The following is a 25,481-nucleotide window of genomic DNA, read 5'->3' on the forward strand; positions in this document are numbered from 1 at the left end:
ATCATTCGATATATGAGTACTCGGTTGAGTGAAGTCAAGAACATACTTAACCCAAAGCTTTAAACAATTTGAGGCTTAAAACTTTAGAGGCGAAAGTGTTACTGCAAAATAGTTAAATGTGGATATTTTACCATTTAACATTTACGCATTTGCTTATGCAAAGTATACCTGCAGCTTAAGACAAATCGAAAAAGCAAACAAACATACAGAAGTAGAAGAAAAGGTATAATGAAGTATTACGAATGCGAATACCAAGTAAAAAGCAAATAACCCTTGCAGTGAAAATTCCAAATTACTCAGCAAATATTCTAGTCCATGAACTGGTGTTTGATGGATGAAGTCTCAATAGCTCTATAGCTATAATTCTAACAGTTCTAAATTACCAATTACAAGTGCAAAACTAATCTGCCTAAATATTTACTATTTGTGATGTGCATCTTGATGCTTTTCCACAAAAGGAAATACCTAAGGTTTTGCGCCTCCTGCGAAAGGCAAACGTTTTTATTATGAGAAGTTTTTTCATAGCAGAAATATACTCGGAGACTTAACATTACCTGCCGAGGAGCGATGGCCCTTAGAAAAAACTTCTTCTGCCAATTGGTGTTTTGTGCTTGGGGTTTTGCAGCCGCTATTACTGCAAATACATGCTTCAAAAGATAAATAATGAACCAGTTTATTAACTTCCTTAACACTCATGCATTGGCTTACTAGTTTTTGATTGGTATAATGCAGAAGCATAGGCTCACAATTGACATTTTGTAGACATGGCCCTGTTAAAAATACCATTTGCTAGCATTGAAAACAGAAGCCGAATGTAGTTTAGAACTAAATAGTAGACTTGGTTGCAGGGATACTATGAAGCCGTACTAAGCGATGATGAATAAACTAAGTAAATATGTACATTTGTATATACATCTGTATGTAAGGCTTTTATTTATATACGTGCCATTTGGATAGCGAAGTTACATACTTATGCATGCACGTATGTGGACAATTGTAAAAATAGGAGTTGTAAAAACGAAAGGCCAGTAAGTACTATAATTCCAATGCAAACGAATGTTTGTGCTCGTGCAAAGAAGTGGAAGGTACTATTTTAGTAAAATTGGTTTACGAATAAGTCGAAATATTAGATTACCTTTTGAATGGATATGTAAGAGGAAAGCGGATATCTGTACTTTCAAATGCATTTGCATGTGTAGATACGCACACATATGTATATATGTTTACCTGACTCTGCTACTTTAGTGCCCTAATAGCGTTCTTGTAATAAGAACTGTAGTCAAGGCACATTGAGAAGGTAGAAGCAATAAAGCAAGTGATTTAATGTTTTTCACTATCTACTGTGCCTTTGATTTATCAAATTTTGTTAAAATTATTCTAAACTGCCAATTTGCCACTCGGCTCCGAAAAGCCATATTAACTACTTACACATGGAGTCTGAGGTTTTCTGAAACATTTCCTCAAGTGTTTAAGGTACAAATACGAGTATTCCCCTCGTGGCGGTCGCTGACATGAAACAACAAATGATTGAAATGCCTTTTCCAATAGCGGTCGCCCCTCATGAGGCAGTGGCAAACCTTTGAGTGTAAAGGTCTGTTCATGAAGCAAATACAGGGTTTTTCAATAAGAGGTGTTATTTTCATATTCAAAGAAAAATGCTATTTTTTAATATAAATAGTCGGATGTTTATTTCATTATAAATAGGAAGGTATACCGTTAACAGTCGAAAATAACTTCAACCAAATGACCACCACGACCGCGTTTACAGGACAATATCCTTTTCATGAAATTTACCATAACAGAACTGCAAAGTGGCTGCCCTATGCCCTCGATAGCCTCTCGAATTCCATCTTTGAGGTCTTGAATTGACCCTGGGCTTTTGGCGTAGACCTTCTCTTTCACGTGTCCTCAAAGAAAAGAGTCACAAGGTGTTAAATCATAAGATCTCGGTGGCCAATTGTGATCACCTCTTCGAGAGATAACGCGTTCCGAAAACTTTGCCCGTAAAATATCAATGGTTTCGTTGCTTGTGTGGCACGTAGCACCGTCTTGTTGAAAATAAACGTTGTCCAGATCAATACCATTCAATTCCGGCCATAAAAAATTGTTAATCATCTCTCGATAGCGCAATCCGTTCACCTGTAACACCCTTTAGTTGTAACAGTTGTTACAAATTATCACGTTTTGGTGTTCAAAAAACTTGCAAAGCAGAGGAAAGTGAGAGAGCAAAATGGCATTTCATTTTCAGGGGAAGTTAGAAGTTTTTACTGTATAAATTTTTACTAGTAAGAATTTGCAAGTGAGAAAAACAGCTAATCGCAAAGTCATCATACACAATAATTAAAATTTGAGAATTGGGTCAAAGTTGTAAATGTTGTAAAGGCTTCGTGTGTTTTGCACAGTATTGCAACAGAAGACGATTTCGAGTGTATTTCTGAGATGTCTGCAGATACATCTGATGAACTTACAATCCATGGCGAAGTTTCCAGAGGAAATGAAGTGAGAATCCTACTAGCCATGAAATACAAACGCATCGTCAAAATTTATAAATGATAAAATTAAAAATTGTGAGAAACCATTAGCACGAAAAATTTATTTAAAAAAATATTCGTGTACAGTGAGTAACATACATACAATACATATACCAGGTGTGTTCAAAAAGTATCGCGAATGTTGTGTTTTTTTCAAAAAATATTTATTTATTCATTAATATCTATTTTAACCCCTTCAAAGTAATGCCCATAAGATATTATATATTTATGCCAACGTTTTTTCCAATCTTCGAAGCATTTCAAAAAATCATTTTTTTTTATCTTGTTCAGCACCTCCTTCGACGCCGTCTTTATCTCGTCAATCGTAGCGTAGCGTCGTCCTTTCATGAGCCTCTTCAGTTTCGGGAACAAGAAAAAGTTACAGGGAGCCAGGTCTGGGGAATACGGTGGTTGTGGCATCATTAGTGTGTTGTTTCTGGCCCAAAAAGTCACGCACAAGCAACGATGTGTGAGCAGGGGCGTTATCGTGATGCAAGAGCCAATTTTTGTTATTCCACAAACCCGGGCGTTTCTGGCGGATATATATATATGTGTATATAATTGGCGCGTACACCCTTTTCAGGTGTTTGGTCGAGCTCCTTCTCGTATTTGTGGTGTGCGTCTTGATGTTGTTCCACAAATGGACCTACAGTTTCAAGCTGACTCCGAGCGGCAGACATTTTTATGAAGAGCTTTTTCATGGCAGAAATACACTCGGAGGCTTGCCATTGCCTGTCGAGGGGCCAATTTCTGGCGGATTGCTTAGCCCAAATTGAGCGTAACTTGCAAGTAATGTTCCTTATTGACCGTTTTACCCTGTGGCAAGAACTCATGATGCACAACGCACCTGCAATCGAAGGAAACGATAAGCAAAACTTTTACATTACAACTTGACGCGCTTTTTTCGGTGTTGGCTCGTGCGGCAGCTTCCATTAGATGATTGAGGTTTGGTTTCCACGTCATAATCATAAACCCACTACTCCTCACCAGATATGACCCTCTGGAGCAAATTTGGGTCGTCGAGGACAGAGTCCAACATCTCGTTAGCCATGTTCATGCGACGCTGCTTTTGGTCGAAATTGAGCAGTTTTGGTACGAATTTTGTGGCGACCCGCTCATGCCCAAATCATTGAAAAAAATCGAAGGGCTCGAGCCAATCGATATGTCTAGGTCCTCAGCAACTTCTTTAACGGTGATTCGACGATTGGTCAATCTGTTGTTGAAGTGCTCGGGCGTCCGGCATGCTTTTCGTCGTTCAAATTTTCTCGGCCTTCTGAGAACATTTTGTACCAGCCTTGGCCCAAAGTAGCTTCTCCGTATGACACAGTCAACATTCGGAATGCATCCGCGGACTTAATTTCGTTTTTCACACAAAATTTGATACAGGTTCTTTGATTCATCTTTTTGAATAGATAAAAATCGAAGACGACCCGAAACACGTGCAAGCAAAGCAGCTGTCAACAATTAACTGAACATTCAAAATGGCCGAACTCGTCGCCATGAGTGAGAGACATGAGTAGCAACATATAGCCACAAAAAATCGAATTGGAATATACGCGACAATTCAAAATTCGCGATACTTTTTTAACACACCTCGTATAACTAAAGATTTTCTAAATTCAACTAGGAAAGCAATATGTATTAAAAAAGAAGATTGAAAAAAAACGACTTCAATTAAAAACACAAATAAATAAAAATATTCAACATTCTCTTAATTAAAATTATAAGGTGGTGTAGTAAATAATTCCCAGACTCTCATTTTCATATCACTTCAAGTACACATGTACATATATCTACTTTTAGGGGAAATCGATCAGCGACTTCAAAAGATCGGCTTGCTCCCTTTCTATCTGGGCTTTTCGTTCTGCTCTTTCCTCTTTTTTTTCAAGTTTTCTTCAAACATTTTAAACAATTGAGCATCGGACCCCTTTTTGTCATCCATATACTGCTTCAGTGCGGTTTTCCTTTTTGTTTTTTGGATTTGTGGATGAAGAGTTTTCTTTTAATTATTCGCGTATGAAATAAAGATATTTACTAGTTAAATAAATATATAGGAGCATAAAATAAATGATAAATTAAATTAAGTTTTTCCGAAGACGAATAAAAAACACGATGTGTGATACTCAACGTTTAATTTTGAAGAATAAAAATAGAGATGAAATATTTACCATAGATGTGATTAACTGACATACGCATTGTTACATTTGTAGGGTTGATATTCAAAGTATCATATTTCAACAATCAAAAAATTAAATTTAAAACTACCTGGTTTAGGCTATGGTCATCTACTAAATCGCTGATCTCATTCACAGTTTCTGGGCAAAGCGATTTTCTTTCGTTGAATATTTCGTCGAGTTCACCGTTTATTAGTTGAAGCAGAGAACAATATTGAAATTGAGGTCAGCAAATACGAAATGAAAAAGTTCGGTATTTTGCATTTTATTTATTTTTTTTTGTTAATTTCATTCGAGGTAAACTTGTTGAAATCAAGTTACTGGCAAGTTACTGGATAATTTGTACATGAACATACCTTATATCTGCCATGAAAAAGTTTCTCATGAAAACCATATGCCGTTCGTAGGTGGATTAAAACTGTAGGTCCTTCCATTTGCGGAAAAACATCAAGACGTACACCAGAAATTGGAGGCAGAGCTCGGCCAAATATTCGATCAATAGGTGGAAGCGCCAATTATACTATATATAGCTATATACATACTTATATATAATATTATATTTTTCCATCGCAATTTATTATAACAACGCACTATTAAAGAAAATGATATAAACTTGTCAATCAGCTTTTTGCGTACAGTATAAGCACGAAATTCGGCCTCTGACTATTTAAAAAGATATCTTATGCCTAGAGATCAGGACTCAGTTAGATACTCATATTTAAAAGAAAAGCCTCGAGAGCCTTTACTAAAATTATTCAAACTCCACGCAAGCGCATATTTGACAAATGTTGGATCAACAAGTTCTAAAAGGTATTTTTTTCTGATGGCTGTCATATACAGCTACTCCACCAAACTCGTCATAAACTGGCGTATCGCTAATGATTTCTGCAGTTTTCGGCTATGCCGTTTTGCTTCATACCAACCAAGGACAAATGCGGAAATATACGTGAATCTGCTAGCTGATTTACTAGTCGAATTTGTTTGGAATCTCTACGGAGATTCTTAGATCTTCTAGCAAGGCAACACCATATTGCGCCCATTACCAAGGAGCTTCTTTTACCGGTTTTGTAGTGGCTAGCGATTAATAAAAACAAAAATTAAACGTTCGGGAAAAATTCAAAAAATTCTTCTCTAAATTTTGAATTTTTAGATTTGCAGTAAGAAATGCATAGCCCAATTTTAATGTGAAGGTGAAAAGTAAAAGTTCGGAAAAAAAATTGCTTTCATTAAAAAAAAAATCGTAATTGCGGTTTTGTTTTCATATCAATGCTTATATGGAATAAGGTGCGAAATGCCGTGATAAACTTGCACTTATTTTACTAAAACTTCTTGTGCCAAGTTACAGGGCCCTCCAAAATTTTCTAAAGTTTCAGATTAAAAAGTACAAAATTTAGATAACAATGTATTAAACTCAATCCATATGCACTCAGTTGTGTTCCCCATTGTATGTTTTCCTCTGAGCACATCGATTGGCATTTTGTCAGAAATAATTTTGAGAATAGTTATTGATGCCCTCAAAACTCTAGTTATAGGCCAATAGGCTAATCGATTCTGTGGTTAAAATATTCTAACGAATTTTATTCCATAGTCTAAAAGCGGAAGCCATGTCACACGGAGACCCGTCGGGAAATCAATAATCGCAACGAATGCGATCACTGATACCAGCATTAACTTATTATAATACATGCGTGTATGCTCAAGTTTTAGTTTGAGAAAAAAGAAATCCATTATTTTCTCGGTAGATGGCTGTATTGCTAGATAGCTTGCAAAGAATTTATCAAAATCTCATTACACACACAAATACTAATTTCACATTAAAAAAATTATTTTGCTGTTTTTTGTTTGTTTCATTCAGTTGTGAGTTACAGGGTGTTAACAAATAAACAATTGAAACAGCTAATTCCATGCAATTTTGGTTTCCGTTCAAACATTTATGATGGTAAAGAAAATGTCGAAGAAATAATCGCCATATTAGTAGTCGTAGCACCGTCCAGGAGCTAAAGATCGGCTATAAAATAGTTTTAACCCACATAATCAAAAAATAATGGATTTATTTTTCCCCAAACTAATATATGGACAAGTATCTAAGCACATGTACCCCTGGGTATTTGGGTAGCACAAATTTGATAGTATTTGTCTAATTATCCATTCACCTGCATACTTGGGATTAGCGTAAATTTGTCATTTTTGTCGCTCTTAAAAATCTCGAATTTCGTACCTTCAAACGATTTGCGGAGATCGCTGATTTTCTGTTATCAATTGAAGAAAAACGCTTCTCAAGCTCATCAAATGCTTATAGAAGCTTATGGTGGACATGCTCTAAGTAGAGCACAGTGCTTCAGGTGGTTTGAAAAATTCCGAAGTGGTGATTTTAGCGTGGAGAACGAGGACCGTGGCCGGCCACCGAAAAAGTTTGAGGACGCCGGATTGCAAGCATTGTTGGATGAAGATGATAGTTAAACGCAAAAAATGATGTCAGAGCCATTGGGAGTGACCCAAAAAACCATTTCCAAATGTTTGAAAGATATTAAAGGTCGGGAGATGGGTGCCGCATGAATTGACAATGTGACAATGCACCGCCACATCGAACAAGAGCGACCCGGGAATCGGTGGAGACGTACGATTGGGAACAGCTGGTGCATGCGGCTTACTCACCAGACTTGATGCCTTCCGATTATCATTTGTTTGCATCGATGGGCCACGCAATTTCCGATCAGCGCTTAAATTCTCCTGAAGAAGCCAAAAAATGGATCGATGATTGGTTTGCGGCCAAAGACGGCTAATTTTTTTGGCGCGGCATCCACACATTGCCTGAGAGATGGGAAAAATGGCGATGGTTATTATTTTGATATTGTACATACCCGCGTACATTTTAGTAAAATTTAATTTATTTATGAGTTGTTCGATTCCACATTTTTGTAGCCCAAATTACATTTTCTTAAAATGTTCGCGGGTAAATAAAGTTCGGTCCGAACCGTATTTGATGTTGGTTCCGAACTTAGGCAATTTTTACTTGCTTAAAACTTACCTCTATATGTGAGGTAGGCGTGGTTACTAACTAATTCGTTTTTTCAATAGAAACTTATCTTGTATCAGGGGCATTGACCTTCTCGTGTTTCGCAAAAATATCGAAATTTTTGCTGGGAATATAGCTTGTGACAGATAGACAGAAATTTAATGTTAACACATACGAGGTGTGTTCAAAAAATAAGATGAAGGTTTAAAAATTAGCGGGCTACGTACATTCGATTTTCGATTATTATTTTTTTATGTTGTTAAACTAGTCTCGAAGATATATTCTCGGTTTTAGCAATATTCCACGTTTAGTTTGTTTGTGAGAAGAATAAATAAGACACGTGTTTTGCGTGTTCGGTGATTTTCTGCTCTGGAAAAAAAAAATTTTAACACACCTCGTAAAAAGTGGACGTGTTTTTTCCGATAGTAAAATATTTATGCCGGATCTAAGTACGGTGTATTTAGTTTGGGTTGTGTATACTAAGTTTCATTATTCATTAATTAATTATTAATTTTTGCTCGAGCTATCGCGTGTCCGTACCGACGGTTGGAGGACAGACATGGCTATATCCATTCTTCTCATCATTCAATATCTATTCTAAATCCTCTATGCAATTGCATAACATACACTTTTAACATTCGTTCATAAATTTCGTTTGCTTTTAAGCTTCCAAAAATAAAAACTCAATCACTGCACGAAACTTGATTTTTTCCATTGTAGAAAATGCTGTGACACGTCGATACTAAATGGCTTGGAAACAAAGAATGAATTGTAAGATTGAAATGAAACTGCACATACACTCATATGAAGAGTGTAGACTAGTAGCAGCATTCTCTCGTATCGAACCGCAAGAGTTATTGAACAACCTGGTATGTTAATTGCTTTGTTCTCCAATTTGCATGGTTTGAGTTTGATTGCGCCTCTTAATAAGCAACTCTACTCCTTTAAACTCTCACAATTTCTTTGATTTTGTGTGCTTTTCCTTTTGTTTTTACTCTTATTTTGCCAGTCTTCGATGAATTGTGTTGTATTTGTAGGATAAACAATCGATCATACCTGTAGTACTTGTCTGCTCGAGTAGATGTGTAAGGGTTCCCACCTCACCCTTTGCCTGCAATACTTGTACTTATGCAAATTTCATCACCAAAGCCAAGCAATGTCAAACAATGTACGAATATGTAGGTATGCCCTATAGTCCAACCTGAGTGGTCATTAACTTTGCATCTATATTCAGTTTGTAACATTCAATTGTGAGCCGAGCTGCCAGTATTGCTTACAAATGAATAACTTTAGATGTTTACGTATGAATAAGAGTAGTTGCCAGGCCAAAGGTCATGGTTACTAACGGCCACTTCGATTGTCAATGCACAACCAAGTAGAGGACTCATCCTGTAACTTTTTTGTTGTTTACAATTCTGCTCTGATTTCTTTCTTTCTGATTCTACAGACATACGAGTATATACCTATAGGTATTTATATATTGGCTAAATTTACATAAAAAATCTACACCATCACTGAATCATCGAATATCAACAAAGTATAAACAAATTTATCAAAGTGTAAAGAATATCACGCAAGTGATATTTTAAGGGAAAACGGCCAGTTTTGACATGGCACCAGAGGCACTAAGCAGAAAAGCAAAGTTGTCGAAATCGTAGACGTGAAAAAATGTTTTCTTCTATTTGCATAATAATTCTCAGATACAGGTCTAGATGTGCATGGCTATAAATACATATATATGTGTGTATGTATGATGTGCCCAAAAGTCAAGCGGCATATCGGTAACAATTTGTGCAATCCCACTAATATTATTCCAAAATATTTATTTAGCCACAATTTCAATACAACTTGTCTTCGTCGTGGCGGTTACCTACATTTTATAAAAATCAATTACTCGCTTTTGCTTGGCCATAATGTTACGTTAAGTTAATTATTTATTTAGCTGTAAATTCTTGTTCGCAGGTAAGCGATTAATGGCTAGTGATTGGCTTGACATCTCAATTCGTTGCAGCTCGGTTGCAAGTGTGGTCGGTTGGATCGGAATAAGTCTTTCATATTGAAATATGTATTTTATAAAGTATTTCGTTGGTATGGTTTTGATTCATACTCAATTCACTTACGCCCGCTTAAATCACATTCAAATCGGCGCTAATCTAACAGAGTTTATGCAATTGCAACGCCAAAGGCGCAGCTTAATTTTTAATGGCAATGGACTAGTTAAGGTAATGAATTCTAAAGAACAGCCAAAATAGTGACAATAATATAATAGTGATTAGCGGTAAAATTCACTGAAATCCTTTATTTTTGGTAAATGGTTTCAAAAGCTCACAAAGCATAGTTTCTCAAACGCAAACTTTTTATATTTGTGTGCTTTAGAATATTTACGGCAGTTTATGTTGAAGAATTCGCGAATTTGTGGGAGGTGACTTCGCTAGAGGAACAACAATATTCAAATGTATCTTGTTTTTGCCATTTGGTAGGAAGTTGAATTGCGAGAATTTCAATTAAAATATAAACAAACAAATAAGCCAACAACAAAGAAGAGTATTAGTAATCAGAAAATCGTAATATCGAAAATATTTTGCTAAACTGCTAGTTCGCACTCCCCTATGTGGATTTGGCTGGGTTCGAGATTTCTTCCTCGCCATCTGTTATGCATGCGGTCATGGCAAAAAATAATAAAAAAGTGGTCGAGTGTATTTAGTACCTTTCTATCATTCCTGGACACTGTCTGGTCTGCTGAGTGAATTGTCGTGTGGGTTCGTTAATAGAGAACTCGGCTTCGTATTACCTCAAAAATGAGCACCTGCTATAGGAGTTATTCTTTTCTGGAATTTACAAACCTCTTTTATCTCCATATTCGCATTAATAGTTTAGCTAGTTCATTGGCCTTGTCCTTCCTCAAAATTTATACAGTGTCCGTCTAAGCTAATTGCTATTTTTTTTCTCAAAATTGACAAAGTGTGCACCAATTGCTTACGCGGGTCTTCTGCAATGTTTATTGTGTAGCCATAGACGATGGTAAATTTCAAAAATTTCATGAAAAGGATATTGTCCTGCAAGTGTGGTTGTGGCGGTCATTTGCCTGATGTTATTTCCCACTACTAACGGCTACTACGGTGTAAAAAATAGCATTTTTCTTTGAATACCAAAATAACACCTTTGTTTGGAAAACCCTTTAGTTAAGTATCTTTGAATTTTTTCGGTGCCCCTTCGCGCTCTTTATCACTAACGTCGAAATTGCCACGTTGGAAGCGTTGCAACCACTCTTTATTTGATGGAGCGTGATTACCGTAAATATTGATCAACATGCGACACGTTTCAGCTACACTTTTCTTTAAAAAGTAATCATGAAGCGTGACTTCCCGCAAATGCTGTTAGTTCGGGACGAACGTAGACACTTTTGACGTCAGATAAAAAAGGATCTTTACCCTTCAAATGAATGCCAACTACTGCAATCGAGGCCTCACATATATACCTTCAAATTACCATAATATTACTAGAGCAAACACAAAAATAGTACCAGCAACGACACCTCGTTTACGAGGGCGGAAACTTATTCCCATAGCATAAAAAATAACTTCTAATCTGAGTGGTTAAAAAAACTTTTGATTGACTGAAAACTTAAGTAATATGTGACAATAATACTTATAAAAAAAAAATACAAAAATATAAAGGTTGTTTTTGTACCTACTTCAGTTGGTGCGGTGTAATATACAAATAAGCTCGAACTGAACTGCCAAATTTCTGCATTTAGCCTTTGTTTACTAGCCTGCAAAAAAGGGCATTCTTAAAACTCGCCTTAAAAATTTTCGAAGTATTCGAGTTTTCCAATGTTCCAGTTTAAGGGAATTCCTTAAATGTATAGAATTAATTCGCAAAAATTGAATACATTGATGTTGGTCGAAGCTGCCCTAAGCACAGAGGAAAAGTTCCTTGTCAACGCCTACCGCAAGCGAGTACTTAAGAAATATCCATAATTTCCTTTTTTATCGAAATTAACTACATTCAAATGTACGTATGTATGAATGTGTGAGTACATGTCTCTTTCGTCAACATAATTTTTCAGCGCGTTATTCTATTGGCGGTATTTGCCGTCACTAACCCTCAATAGAAATTTAATAATGCCTGAGATAATCATTTTGCCCGAACCGATAAGGCGAGTTGAAAATGAATATTTGTGGATTTGATCTCAATAACATAGTGGCATAATTTGATGGGGATCTTGTCGTCTGGGCTTTCCTAATGCCAAACTTTATATTGTTGGTGACTTTTTATACTGATGAACGGTATATTTCAGGTATATTCTGGGCTAAAAATTATTCAATGGCTTAGGTGCGACTTAGCTTGACATTTGAACCTTTATGTAAGAGCTGTGCAAATTCAATGGATTCAAAAGAATTGATTTTTATATTATTAACTGATTCTATTGGGAACGTAGATATCTGCGGATATATTATTTTTTTATTCGGCTTGGAATACCAACAAAAAAGAACATTTTTTCAATAAAAATGAGGACTAAAATTTCATTTAAATGAAAATAAAGTATTTCTGATTTTTATTTACCCCATTTTTCAGATTGATGCCGGTGTAATAGCTTCGATAAATTTAGATGATCCCGTCGATTGGCGTTCCATAGTTTCTATAAATAATATCCAAGGTGGCTTCTACCCTTTACCATATGAGCCACTCTATCCTTGGGATAAATGGGAGGACATTTTTGCACGTTCTTTGAAAAATTTACTCCCAGGGTCTAACTATGAAACAGATGATTCACGAAAATTTGCTTACGCAGCTATAGAAGCACTGATGCAGCTACAGCATGGTAATGGACATAAATGTTTGCTGCGTTCCATTTGTAAAAATGCCCAAGTAGATGAGCATGTGGGAATATTTTCGGAGATAATGGATGTTGTTTTAAGGTAAAAAGTCGAAGCCTTTAGAGTTTTTAGCTTAAAATACTTAATTCAAAATTTTACTTTTTGAAGCCCTGGAAGAGAAGATATCGATGTTGTTTACATGGAAGCTTTTCAAGCTGGAAAATCAGGTGCAGATTGCTTACGTTTATATGCTGAATGTCGAGTTAGTTCCAATTTTTTAGACCAATATTTGGATTACGTATAAATAGAAATATCGTGCACATTCATTCAAGAAAAAAATAAATTATGTATATAATTAATGGTGCCTCAGAAGTGATCTTAGAAGAGTTTATTTATAGTTGATTAGATAGTAAGCAACTTTCTTAGATCAGTACTTCAAGGGTAAGTATATAAGGACATAAAAAAAAAAAAAACACCAGTCTAACGGTTAGACGCGATAGAAGTGATTGTAATCTTTTCTAAGTATCCGCGATACTTCTGGTGAATACTTTATTAAATTTTCGTGAATGAATTCCGTGATGCTATTTACTGATTTTTTTTTCTGTCGATATTCACGACACTTTTCTGCATTATTTTTCGGCATAATTGCGGTAAATATTTAAAAATGAAAATATTTACGAATATAAAAATACACACGCGGTTGCTATTATGAGCGTCCCCAGCAAAACCTGCGTGACCGAAACTCTAACACAATTACATTTTTTTGAATGTTACAAACACATATGAACGCAGGTTTTGCTGAGGCGTGACCGAAACTCTAACACAATTACACATATGCACTCGTATTTGTTTGAAAATCGACTTTTTTTTTTGGTTCTCCGTCACCTTTGGAAAATGTGTAAACAGTAAGCAAACTTTATTCATATATTTTTCCTCATTTTTGCATCAGTAAAATTAAACAAACGCCGTAGCCGAATGGGTTGGTGCGTGACTACTATTCAGAATTCACAGAGAGAACGTCAGTTCGAATCTCGGTGAAAACACCAAAATTAAGGAAAACTATTTTTCTAATAGCGCTCACCCCTCAGCAGGCAATGGCAAAACACCGAGTGTATTTCTGCCATGAAAAAAAGCTCCTCATAAACATATCATAAAATAAAAAAATAAAATAACTGTATAAAAAAAATTTTTTTCTTGTGATTCGAACCAAGGATTTTGGATCGGAAGCTCACATTGCTAGCCGCTCGGCTACCGCGCCATGCTGTCGGTGCTGGCCTAAAAGTTATTTAGTTCGTCGCTACGTGTATATGTAATATTCGTAGCCAAGAGTGTCGCTTTTTTCGTTTCACTTTTTCTCAAATCACTCCCAACGATTCTAAAGAAGTTTTCACTTCAAAAACTCAATTCGTAATTCCTTATTCTATTTAATTCTTGTTAGTCTTTCATTTTTATTTCTGTATTTTTTCACACTGTCATCGAGTTTCTTTACAACATGCCTGACGGAATAACCGGATAAATATTCATTTTATTATTGTCTTGCTTTCCATTTTTATCCTTTTTCATTAGCGAATTTCTCGTTACCCGTCTTTCTCAGTGAAACAGAATAATAATAGAAAAAAATTTTCTAATAGCGGCCGCCCCTCGGCAGGCAAAAGCAAACCTCCGAGTGCATTTCTGTCATGAAAAAGCTTTTCATAAAAAATACAATTGCCGTTTTTAGTCGGCCCCTCCATTTGTGGAACAACATAAAAACGTACTCCAAATAGGAGGAGGAGCTTGGCCAAACACCTAACAGAAGTGTAGACGCCAACTAATATTATTATTATTTTATAGGGTATTTAAATTTGTTTGGATAATAATTGACCTATGCTAAGATACATTGCAGCCCTTGTGGAGCAGCCTTTAGTAAGTCTAATTCTATTTAACATATTCTTAGCTGATTTACTTTATTCACCATTAGAAAATAGATATACAAATATGCTAACGTATTTAATGCGGGAAAGGTATGAATACTTTTTACGGCGACTGCTCGCAATCTGTGGGCATTCTTACTCTAAGCGTTTTATTGGACTAAGCGTGCCGTATGCACTTACTAAAATGTACTCTTTTTAACGCATATCTAGCCCACAATATTCATAAAAATAAATGACAGACCTGCCGGACACGGCAGGGCCGAGAACATAAACTTTGACGCAAAGTACTCCCGCATCTAAATTCGATCCGCTAGGACGTAAGCTACCCCTTAAGTTCAGTAGTGCGATTTACTAACACATTTTAACGATATTCGCATTGTTATCTTTTCTCACCACAATTTTAACGATTTTGCTATTCGGTAACCCATTTCATAACAATGATTGATAAGACAGAATCAGCAGATCGGATAACGTGATCACAACTACACGACACCAATTTTGTAATGGTTAAATTAAACGAGAAAACAAGAATTAGTGGTTTAAATTAAAATTTTGAAATTACATTAATAAGAACTTATTAAAAAAACTAGAATATGTTCCTTGGGTATTTGGCTTATGACGCGTGGAGAGGAGGTAGTGAACCCTCAAAATGGCTACAGGGGAGTTCCAAAAACTATACCGTTTAACACCTAACTTGGTTGAAGACCTAATTTCTCAGATTGATAGTCATAGTCTTAGAGTCTCCAGAAAAATCCCACTGAAAAACAGGTAAATCTTCTAACCTTCAAGTTGCTTACATATTACTAGGTTCTAGCTACACTGCGAATTTTTGCAACTGGATGCTATTAACGACCCTTAGGTGAGCAATGGGAAATATCCATGAGCCAATCGTCCGCTAGCTGAAGCATCCGTAGTGTAACAGATGTAGTCAACCGCTATCTGTTTTGCGCAAATATATAACCCAAATGGAGCGGCAAAAGACATTTTTGATTGAGTTGCTCGGCTGTGGCACGGTTTCTTGTAGAAACTGACGATGATATCCTAAAGCAATATACTTATATATACAAAAAGGGTTAAGTAAATTTTAATTCCAAATAAATAATTATTTTATTTTCCTTACTTTGTGCAAATATAATCAAAAAACATTCAAAATTTAATTTAACAGCTTGGCTAGTTTTGTTTTCGTTATTCTTCTTCGCGTTATTCGCTCATTTTGATATTTAGCTTGACAAAGATGCCACTCTCTGACAGTTTGAATAAAAAGAAGAAGACAGCTGTTTAGTGTTAGTTAGCAGAAGTTTGTGAATAGCAAAATTGTTAGTGGAAACGGCAAATACTGTAGACAAAATAACAATTTTCCAATTGTTAAAAGTTAGTGAAACGCACTACAGGGCTACTAAAGCTACATGGCAATTTAAAATAGAATTGCTTAAATACGATTTGTAATATTTAATTAGCGCCATTTGTCTCACATGTCATGTATAATACAACTTTTTGTTATTTAATAAATTTTAAATATTAAATTCAAGTGGCGTCAACTTTTAATTTTTTATGCACCTAAAATTAAATATAAAAATAAATCTTTTTAATGGAAATGGAAAGAGTACGAATTTTAAAACGTTACATTACTAGACTCTCAGCAATGTAAGTATTTAACCATTTCGTAGCTCAAATTTGTTTAGAAAAAATATATCAAACAAAATTCTAAATAGTAAAATATTCCAAATAAAAAATGCAAAATAAAATGCATTGATGAGTTCCTCATGGATAACGTATTTTGCTTCTTAAATAAAATGATTTATTTAGAAAATGGACACATCAAAATATATAAATATTAGAAAACCAAGGAAATATAAAATTTATTTTAATCGAAAATGCAAGCCAGCTAATTTAAGCCATTAATAATGTAACCAAAACTAATGTACATATTTCTGCAATGGAGGTGATGCTTGAGCTGAATATAGCCAGAGAAGGAAAAATGATATCATCTAAAAACATGGAAGTGCTGAGACTGCAGCTCCCACTCACCCAGCTACCCAGAGAGGATATAACTAAGAAACTTCAGATGTCACGAAGGCCCCAGAGGGCATAGGCGCTGGAATCTACGGCACCATAACGAAGCGCTCCTGTGCACATGGGGAGTTTTGTCTATCTATGTGCAGCGATAAACTTGGACAGAAATTTCCGGAATGAGTGAATCGCCATTCTGAGCGACAGTCGGGCGGCATTCATGGTTAAATAGGCGAATTCTTTTCGCAATATGCGTTCCGTAATTTATTAAGTTTGTGAGAAATTTAGAAAGCGTACGTTGTTTCATCACGTGCGTCTGAAGAAATCGAAGACATTTATAGATAAATAGGTGCAAGATATACCGAAGTTAAGAACCTTGACGATTTCCCCGGTCGACGCCCAAAAACACATACCTCTCCAAACCAAGATCAGAAGATAGATTTATTTGAGACAAATCCGAACTTATCGTTGCGTAATATTGACGCGCCTTGTTGGAAAACTGGTGTTAATGTATCCAAAGACACGATTCGAAGACAGATTCTGAGGCATGTTGAAAAAACTGAAATTGCTCTCATTATAGCACATTGAAAAAAAGAAATACATGGGCTAAAACAAATTCAGAACGAAATTGGGCACACGAAATATGCGCGACTGAATCTTCCTTTCGGCGAATAGTTGTATATGTAAGTTCTGATGTATTGCTGATAATCAACAATTTTAACGAACTCTTAAGCATCCAATTAAAGTTCATTTGTCTGCCCAATTAAAGTTCGTTTATTCAGCTGCGAAGATTTTTGGAAAAACTAACCAACGTTGGATTTTACAAGAAGGCAATGCATGTATTACACTTAGAAATAAAAGTTGTCAACTTCCAACCACCTCAGGCCAAAACCAGAAACAGTGAGGGAGCATCTAAAGTCCTCGTACACAATTATCTGAAATTGGCACTGGATTCATTACTATATTTTGGGCTGATGTTATCGTTCTTCAAATTGAGGGACGCGTAGTAGCTTGCCGCCAATAGTTTTCTATGGAAAACTCATTTTCGTGCCCGAAAAAGACTCGGAGATTTAACACTGCCTGCCAATGCGCAAGGAACTACTCTAAATATTAATACCAAACCTGATGCGGCGAAATAAATGATTGGCTGCAGAATATTTTCTCCATGGTCATGTGATTGATTTGCTCGTCATTTTTAATGGGTTTGCTCTTTTTCTTCTTTCTAGGGATTTGACTGTACGAAAAATGGCCGAGCTTTTTAATACAAGTTTACAATGTTGGGTGGTGTAGAGGCATGAAAACGAAGAATTACTAAGAGCGCAATTAATTCTCTTATACCCATTATTTGTATTCTAAAACCAATTTTTCGGGTTCCCTAAATGTTTTAAATCGCCTGCAGAAGACAGAGCAATAATTATTTTCTTTAGTTTCAGCACAAATTTCTATATGAATCGTTAACTATAGAATGTTTTCCATACAAAAAGTGCGTTCCTATATTTGGACAAAACCTAGGGCTCAATATATATTACACAGTTCAATTGCTTTTGTTCGAAATGGAGTGGTACCAATTCATGGTTGAATTTGGCATTTTATATTATTAAAATTAATATTGATTTATATATTTTAAAATGAATAGCCTTCATTTCAGTTCAAACTATTTATTCTGTATTACTTTGATCTTTGAAATATTTAAAAGATTAAATGGCTCTGCTCGGTATTTTGTATTATGTACTCGTGTGGTGCAGGTGCATTGGTGGAGGCTAAGAAAGCATGCAAAATAAAAAACTATCGAATACCATTTATAAATAGTACTGAAAAATACAGATAGCTTACGATCAACAAAGGCCATCGATAGGTACGATAGTGTAAATTTAAGACTTCTACACTTAAACACATGACTACGATTCGGTAGCGGCTGGTGAGGAACCAACTGCGGGCACGAAACACATAAATGATAGAAAAACATTTTTCTAATAGCGGTCGCCCCTCGGCAACCGATGGCTGACCTCCGAGTGTAATTCGGCCATGAAAACGCTCCTCATAAAAAATATCTGCCGTTCGGAGTCGGCTTAAAACTGTGAGCCCATCCATTTGTGGAAAAACATTAAGGCGCACAACACGTATAAGAAAAGTATATAAATAAGTAGTATATTAAAATACGTTTTATGAGACTAAAGACAATTTCTTTGAAAGATAGAAGCAAAAGCATTATTAATATATTAATTGAGTTCCACGAAAATTGTAGTTGCACCAAACCAATGTCAAGCAATAAAGGGTTAAACCGAAATAGTGAATTTGCATTTTTCTGACATGTTAAAAGCAAAGCATTAATTATGCAAATAAACGTGTTTGGTAAAAGTGGTACATACTCGTGCTTTCAACATTAAATTGCATCACGGAGCCGATTAATAAATCAGAAGCGTTTTGTCTTCAAAATCTAATAAGTAAGAACGACCCTGTCTGGGGTCTCAAAAAAGAATATTCATATCAAATTTTTTGAAAACTTTCTAATGAATATTCTTGACTTTGAACCGACCTTCAATTTGATTCCGCAAGGTCAAACGGACAACAAATTGGGACTTAGCACCCCCAACAACGTATATATCATTTTTTTTTTAATTTTTCCGGCTAATATTCAAAGTTTGTTCTTAAAAAAAAAATATTTTTTAAGTTTTTACGTAGTCAGGGGATGATTGCGTACTTATTGTGGTGTATTACCGTTGATTCTATCCTATGAAGAAGTAACAAAATTCAGGTTTCTTACATTTACTTATAAAGGGTGATTTTTTAAGAGCTATAGGAGAGTTTCTCAAAAACACACACTTAAAATTCAGAAAAATGCATAAAATTTTTGTTTAAATCGATAGTACAGTCCATATAATATAATGTTTGAAGATTATTTCATGCAAATGTTGACCGCGACTGCGCTTCAAATGGTCCATCCGCTTAATCCAATTTTGGTATACTCTTTCCAATGTTTCGGGCGGTATCTCACATATGCAAGTCAAGCTCTTGCATTTTGGGCAAAACAAAGTTGGATATCATTTCACGGTAGCGCTCACCATTCACAGTTACGTTACGATTCGCAGCATCTTTGAAGGAGTACGGTGCAATGATACCTCCAGCCCATAAACCGCACCAAACTGAGACCTTTTCTGGATACATTGGTAGCTCTTGCAATTCGTCTGGCTGAACTTCACTCCAAAATCGACAATGCTGCTTATTTACGTACCCATTGATCCAAAATGAGCTTCGTCGCTGAACACAATTTTTCGATAAAAATGTGGATTTTCGGCCAGCTTTCCATGAGCCCATTCACCAAAAATTCTGCATTGCGGTAGGTCGTTCGGCTTCTTGCACCAGCTGTATTTTGAAAGGCTTCACACCTAAATCCTTTCGCAAAATTTTCCACGTTGTTGAGTAACATAGACCCTATTGCTGCGAACGGCGACGAATCGATAATTGATGGTCATCATTAACACTGGCCGATACAGCTGCGATATTTTCTTCAGTTCGCAGTGTAAGTAAGCGTGTTGGTGGTTTGATGTCCAATAATGTAAATTTGGTTCTAAATTTAGTCACAACAGCGCGATAAACTTTCTTAACAGAATACGCATTTTTATAATAAATTTCAATGATTTGTAAGCGTTGTTCGTTTGTAAGACGATTCATGGTTAAATTATAGACCAAACTGAATATGTTTGACAGTGAAACAAAACACGAAACGTGCGTCAGCTGTTTAAACCAACTGTTCAAAAAGATAATAGCTAAAAAATCACCCGTTATATGTACATATGTGAGTATGCACACAGTACATCTCATTGGCTAGAGCAATATTATATGGAAATATTCCAACGGCAAAGAATAACATTTTTGGGCTGCTAATGTGTTAAGTCAATAATGGCTCAATTACAAGTATTTATGACAGTTATCTGCCGACTTTTCTATCGTCCGTATGGGTAGGAATAATAATTTGTTGAGGCTATAAATGCATTCAGCGACTGCTCGACGGTTCATTGCTTTTTGCTGGGGCAGTCAACATTAAGAACTTCAAGTGCGATTGGTGGATACTTACAATTTGTTTCGTTTTATATTTATTTGATTTGTTTCTTAATTTGTGAGTTTAATGAAGTTGATGCTAGTTATTTTGGCATGTTTATTACTACGTATAGATGTTATATGTGCCAACTTTTATGGTATTACTGCTGGCGCAAATTTAACCGATTTTATGAACTTGCGTAAGAAGAGGAGTTTGATATTCAATGGCAGTGGACAACTTAAGGTGATTGGTTTGTATTTGTGTATTATACAAAAAGCTGAAAATATTAATCCCAAAATGGAAAATATTAATCAGAAACAAATGCCTACAGTGCGTTGTGATATATGCAAATATACTTGTAAACCCCGAAAAGGTGTGTACCACTTTGACTAAAAAGTTCCTGGAACATATTCAGAAAATTCAAAATACAAATTTATTTCTCGAAAGTGATATTATTGTCTTCAAAGTATTCTTCATTAACTGCAACGCACTTATCCCAGAGTTCCATCCAGCTCTCGAAACATTTCTGCAACTCTATTTTCGGTAGCTGCCTCGGTAGTCTAGCGTAAGTGCACTAGTCTGCCATCCCAGAGGTTGTGGCTCGAATCCCACGGAAAGCACGGTCCTCGCACTTTTCCTTTCCAACCTTACTCCCGCACAATAGTCAGCGCATTATTTACATTGTGCCTGCTAAAACAAAGAGTTACACAATGCATCAGTGGCGCCATCAAGAGGAAGCGGGAAATCGCGGTAATAGCGCAGACACACCAAATTTAGCGAAGTACTCAACCATTTGTGCGATTCTTCTGGCAGAAAAATGTGAAACACAGATGGCGCTCTAAGCATTTTCACCACTTAAGACTGTGAGCGGCAGGCTATTTTTGGTATAGCCATCAGAGCGTTTTCGGTTTTTCCATTACTTAAGAAGTTAAAAAGTGAATACCGTTGTGATTTTTTGATTCGATTAAACAATGTTACAAAGAGCCAAATCAGGAGAATTCATTGGATGTAGGGTGGTATTGGTTTTGTTTGTGGTCAACAATTCATGGTGCTGCGGTGCGTTATCATGGTGCAAAACACACGAGTTATTTTCCCACAAATCCCTTCTGTTTTGGCAAATTGCGTTACGTAATGTAACGTAAACAAATAATAATCCTAGTCTGATCTTCTGCCAAAAATTCATGATGGGCAATGCCGCTGAAATCCATAAAAGTCGACTGACTTGTGATCGACTGACTGATTGTGTTTTTGGTCTTACTTTATTTGGAGTTGTTCACTCATTTGCCTGATGTCTGGATTGCGTGTCGTACTCGTAAACCAACGTCTCATCTTTAGTAAAGATCCGTTTGATGAATGTTGGCTCGGATGCAGGCTTGGAAGTCATATGTTTCGCGATATTAACGCGATCTAATTTTGGCATGAAAGTCAGGTCTTTGGGACCAACTTTGTAGCAACATGGCACAAACCCAAATCATTAACTATAATGTGCTGAACAGATCCATAAAAAATGTTCAACTCCTCTGCCAGTTCGCTGGTGCTTTTTGATGGTTGCGGTTATTGATCTCCTTGTCTTTCACTTTATTGATGTCTTCATCAGTTTTCGATGTTCGTTCGTCATCTTTAATCAACTCTTGATTTCTTCTGAAGCGTTCATGCCACTTGTAAGGGGTTGTTTTCTTTAGAGTACCATTACTGAAAAAGTTTCCCAACATTTCTATGGTTTTCTCACCATTGAATCTGCATCGCATTTTTAACGCAAAATTTAATACAAACTCGTATTTACAAAATTTCAAAATTGTAAAAAATCGAAGACACGTGCTGAGATAGATTTGCTCAAGACGGCGCAACTTTTACAAATGTCGAGTAATGGCGATACAATTTTATTAGGAATATTAATTATAAAAAAAAAATGATACAGAACTCAAATCAGTTGATTTAGAGCATCACCTGGGAGTTGTTCCGGAAAGTTTTTGATTATGGTCGTATCCTTATAATTTGCACTCAAAATTAAATGGAATAAAATGCTCATATTTTCATTACTTCATTAGACTCTGTTCACCTTAGGAAATTGGACAGAGTATTTCCAAATTTTTGCAATTTTGCTAAACTCGCAACTATTTATTTACATATTCGCTTGAGACTGTGAAAAAGCGAAAATCTTTAGATATGTCGTAGAAGAATTAAAAAGCCTTTTGAGAAAAATTCTTAAAGTGAAAGTAAAGATGAGTGCAATAAAATTCATAAAATTCTTACTGCACAGAAGCCTGCTCTAAATCTGGTAGGCAAACACGTGGCCGCCGCTATGGAAGGCTCGGCGGTTCAACCACGCTTCTGCACTACATACAATGAAAAGTTATAATCAAGAAAACGACTTCTCTTTCCCTAAATCCACTTTCAAGAGGCTCTTCAAGACTAACACTCGTCAAGAGGGCAGGGCAAACTCAAAGTCCAGGAGAAGAGTGAAAATGAAATTTTTGAATAGATCCCAGCGAAAAAATAAAGTAGGCTATAGAGTTGTTTCAAGCGTCTACCAGGCAGAATATAATTGTAATAAAAGCTACTATAAATGTTTTCTCCGATACCATCAAATCAATGGAGTTATATATATTAATTGGCGTGTACACCCTTTTTGGGTGTTTGGCCGAGCTCCTCCTCCTATTTTTGGTGTGCGTCTTGATGTTGTTCCACAAGTGGAGGGACCTACAGTTTCAAACCGACTCCGAACGGCAGATATTTTTATGAGAAGCTTTTTCATGGCAGAAATACTCTCGGAGGTTGTCTGCCGAGGGGCGACCGCTATTAGAAAAATGTTTTTCTTAATTTTGGTATTTCACCGACATTCGAACCTACGTTCTCTCTGTGAATTCCGTATGGTAGTCACGCACCAACCCATTCGGCTACGGCGGCCGAAAATGGAGGTAGTTATACTAAAATCAAGGAAATACCTGGGAGCCATAAATTATATTAGCAGCGTCTTCAAGGTCAGTCTTATATGGGTTCCGGCACATAGAGGTATTGAAGAAAATTGCAAGGCCGATGAGCTAGTCAGAAAGGCACTAATCTTCCACTGCTTAAAAAACAGAGGCAATATTGGAACTCCTATGGCAACTTGCAAATTAAGGATAAAGAATAATATTCGCCATGCTATTAGACTGCAAATAGGTAAGAAAGGTCAGGAGAGTTGCTTAAGCTCTCAAGAGAGAACATCTTCGGGTTTGTGTCATCGGCCATTGGCTGTTGGGTACGCACTCTTCTAGGCTAGATGTATTTTCTCCTGAATGCTGCAGAAGTTGTAAAGACGAAGAAGAAACAGTAGAACACTTCTTCTGTAATTGTCCAGCCTCAGCTAGCAGTGGAGCAAGGTTGTTAGGAAAAAACCATTTCGACTCTTTTACAGAACCCTATCCGGTCTTTGGATAAAAGCTATGCATCATAACATCATCATATTGAATAAACCATAGGGTTCCGTGTTACACAGTGGTACTACAACGGACCTACAAGTTTTAGTGAGTTGGCTATTCTAACTGCCACAAAAAATCTTTGTTAATTTTCAGTGCTATAATTTTTCAGGCATTATTGTTTTTTAATATTTCTTGAATTCAATGCACACTTTTTAATTTGTTTTTAAAATAAAGTCCACATAATAAGACATATCTTTTCGCTTGTTTTGTTGTTGCACCCTTCTATGCCGGTGCTTGGCTCTGTGTAGAAGAAGGTTGAATTTGGAATTGCTTTTCTGGGCAGTAACGCGGATGCTGCATATACAAAATTAGCTAGATTAACTAGACTTATAAAGCCACAAGATGGTCTAAAAAGGAACAAATAGAATAAGTATGGGATAGTTCCGGTGGTAGCTGAAGGGGCCTCTATTTAGCCTGGGAGCGTCGTAAGACAGCCATTTTACCGAACCTAACTTGCTCGCCCTAACTGATATTCCGAAACTTTCGAGCATACTTTTGTATACAGGGGCGGTTGAACCGTTGAACTGGGACGAATAAATACATTATTTCTTTATGAGTACATACATTTTTACATTTATGCGATTCACTCTTCCTTTCATCTACCATAAGCAAATGTGATAGAGTATTAGAAAATTTATCCATTGCCTATTGAATTTGGTTAACTTAATTAAATATGAAATTTTTAAAGCAGAAATATTAAAAAATTCATTATTACTAATATAAACTCTGTTGCTCATTGCAGTTATCCGTTGGTCCCTCGGAACAAGTCGATTTAGCCGACCCGATATCGTGGCGTTCACTTGTCTGCTCGCACAGTTTACAGGGCGGGCATTACTCAATTCCCAGCTCTCCACTTTATCCCTGGGACAAATGGGAGGATACGTTTGCGCGCCAAACAAGGCGTCTACATGACAATCCACTTGGATTCGATAATTATATTTATGAGACAGATGATTCACGATTGTTTGTGTACACTGTGCTGGAAAAGTTAATGAATCGGCGTGGTGTAAACGGCCATCAGTGTTTGTTGCGTTCCATATGCCAAAATGCACAAGTGGGCCAACATGTGGGCGTGTTGTCGGAACTGTTGGACGTGGTGTTGACGTAAGTTTTCTTATGTGCTGTATGATTATTTTACATAACTTACCAATGGGCACATTTTGTATTTGCAGGCCAGGCATGGAAGATTTAGACAAAAGCTATCGTGTGGCGCGGGAGGCCGGTGCTGGCGATGCGGATTGTTTAAAACTTTATTCCGAATGTCCGGCGGGTGTCAATCTGCTCGATAGTTATTTAGATTATCTTTGATATAGGAAATATTCAAAATGCGGGTAGAGTATTGGATTTAAATAAATATTTTTTTTTGTAAAAAAGTATGTATGTATGCATTTGTATGTCTGAAACAAAGGATTAATAGCAAATATATTTGTAAGTTAAAAATACAGATGTAAAAAATATATTGTCAATCAGCTAATCAGGCGGAAGTGTTCGTGCGTTTATTCAAAATATTTTCATTT

General features: G+C 36.2%; 2 protein-coding genes across 3 annotated transcripts; both read left to right on the forward strand.

Annotated features, from left to right (window-relative positions):
* The first annotated feature begins 2,354 nt into the window (after positions 1–2,354).
* On the forward strand, positions 2,355–12,854 carry LOC128861335 (uncharacterized). 2 transcript variants are annotated; one of them, XM_054099400.1, is made up of 3 exons: positions 2,355–2,499; positions 12,300–12,643; positions 12,710–12,854. In XM_054099400.1, exons 1-3 carry the CDS (start codon positions 2,440–2,442, stop codon positions 12,843–12,845), a joined length of 540 nt encoding a protein of 179 aa, XP_053955375.1. In that variant the 5' UTR covers positions 2,355–2,439; the 3' UTR covers positions 12,846–12,854. The 2 variants fall into 2 exon arrangements, with proteins under 2 accessions (XP_053955375.1, XP_053955373.1); XM_054099398.1 differs by lacking the exon at positions 2,355–2,499 and adding an exon at positions 9,785–9,943.
* Positions 12,855–20,590: 7,736 nt separating this feature from the next.
* LOC128862582 (uncharacterized) lies at positions 20,591–25,272 on the forward strand. Its single transcript, XM_054101304.1, has 3 exons — positions 20,591–20,746; positions 24,707–25,068; positions 25,137–25,272. Exons 1-3 carry the CDS (start codon positions 20,591–20,593, stop codon positions 25,270–25,272), a joined length of 654 nt encoding a protein of 217 aa, XP_053957279.1.
* Positions 25,273–25,481: the final 209 nt, after the last annotated feature.

The sequence above is a fragment of the Anastrepha ludens genome, chromosome 4, assembly GCF_028408465.1.
Source record: "Anastrepha ludens isolate Willacy chromosome 4, idAnaLude1.1, whole genome shotgun sequence".
Taxonomy (NCBI): domain Eukaryota; kingdom Metazoa; phylum Arthropoda; class Insecta; order Diptera; family Tephritidae; genus Anastrepha; species Anastrepha ludens.

Excerpts from the sequence above, each read along its gene's own strand:
- LOC128861335 (XM_054099398.1), top strand. The coding sequence starts at position 9,785 with ATGTATTTTATAAAGTATTTCGTTGGTATGGTTTTGATTCATACTCAA. Across the intron at positions 9,944-12,299 it reads ATGGCAATGGACTAGTTAAG|ATTGATGCCGGTGTAATAGC; the intron begins GTAATGAATTCT and ends CCCATTTTTCAG. Across the intron at positions 12,644-12,709 it reads ATAATGGATGTTGTTTTAAG|CCCTGGAAGAGAAGATATCG; the intron begins GTAAAAAGTCGA and ends TACTTTTTGAAG.
- LOC128862582 (XM_054101304.1), top strand. The coding sequence starts at position 20,591 with ATGAAGTTGATGCTAGTTATTTTGGCATGTTTATTACTACGTATAGAT. Across the intron at positions 20,747-24,706 it reads ATGGCAGTGGACAACTTAAG|TTATCCGTTGGTCCCTCGGA; the intron begins GTGATTGGTTTG and ends TGCTCATTGCAG. Across the intron at positions 25,069-25,136 it reads CTGTTGGACGTGGTGTTGAC|GCCAGGCATGGAAGATTTAG; the intron begins GTAAGTTTTCTT and ends TTGTATTTGCAG.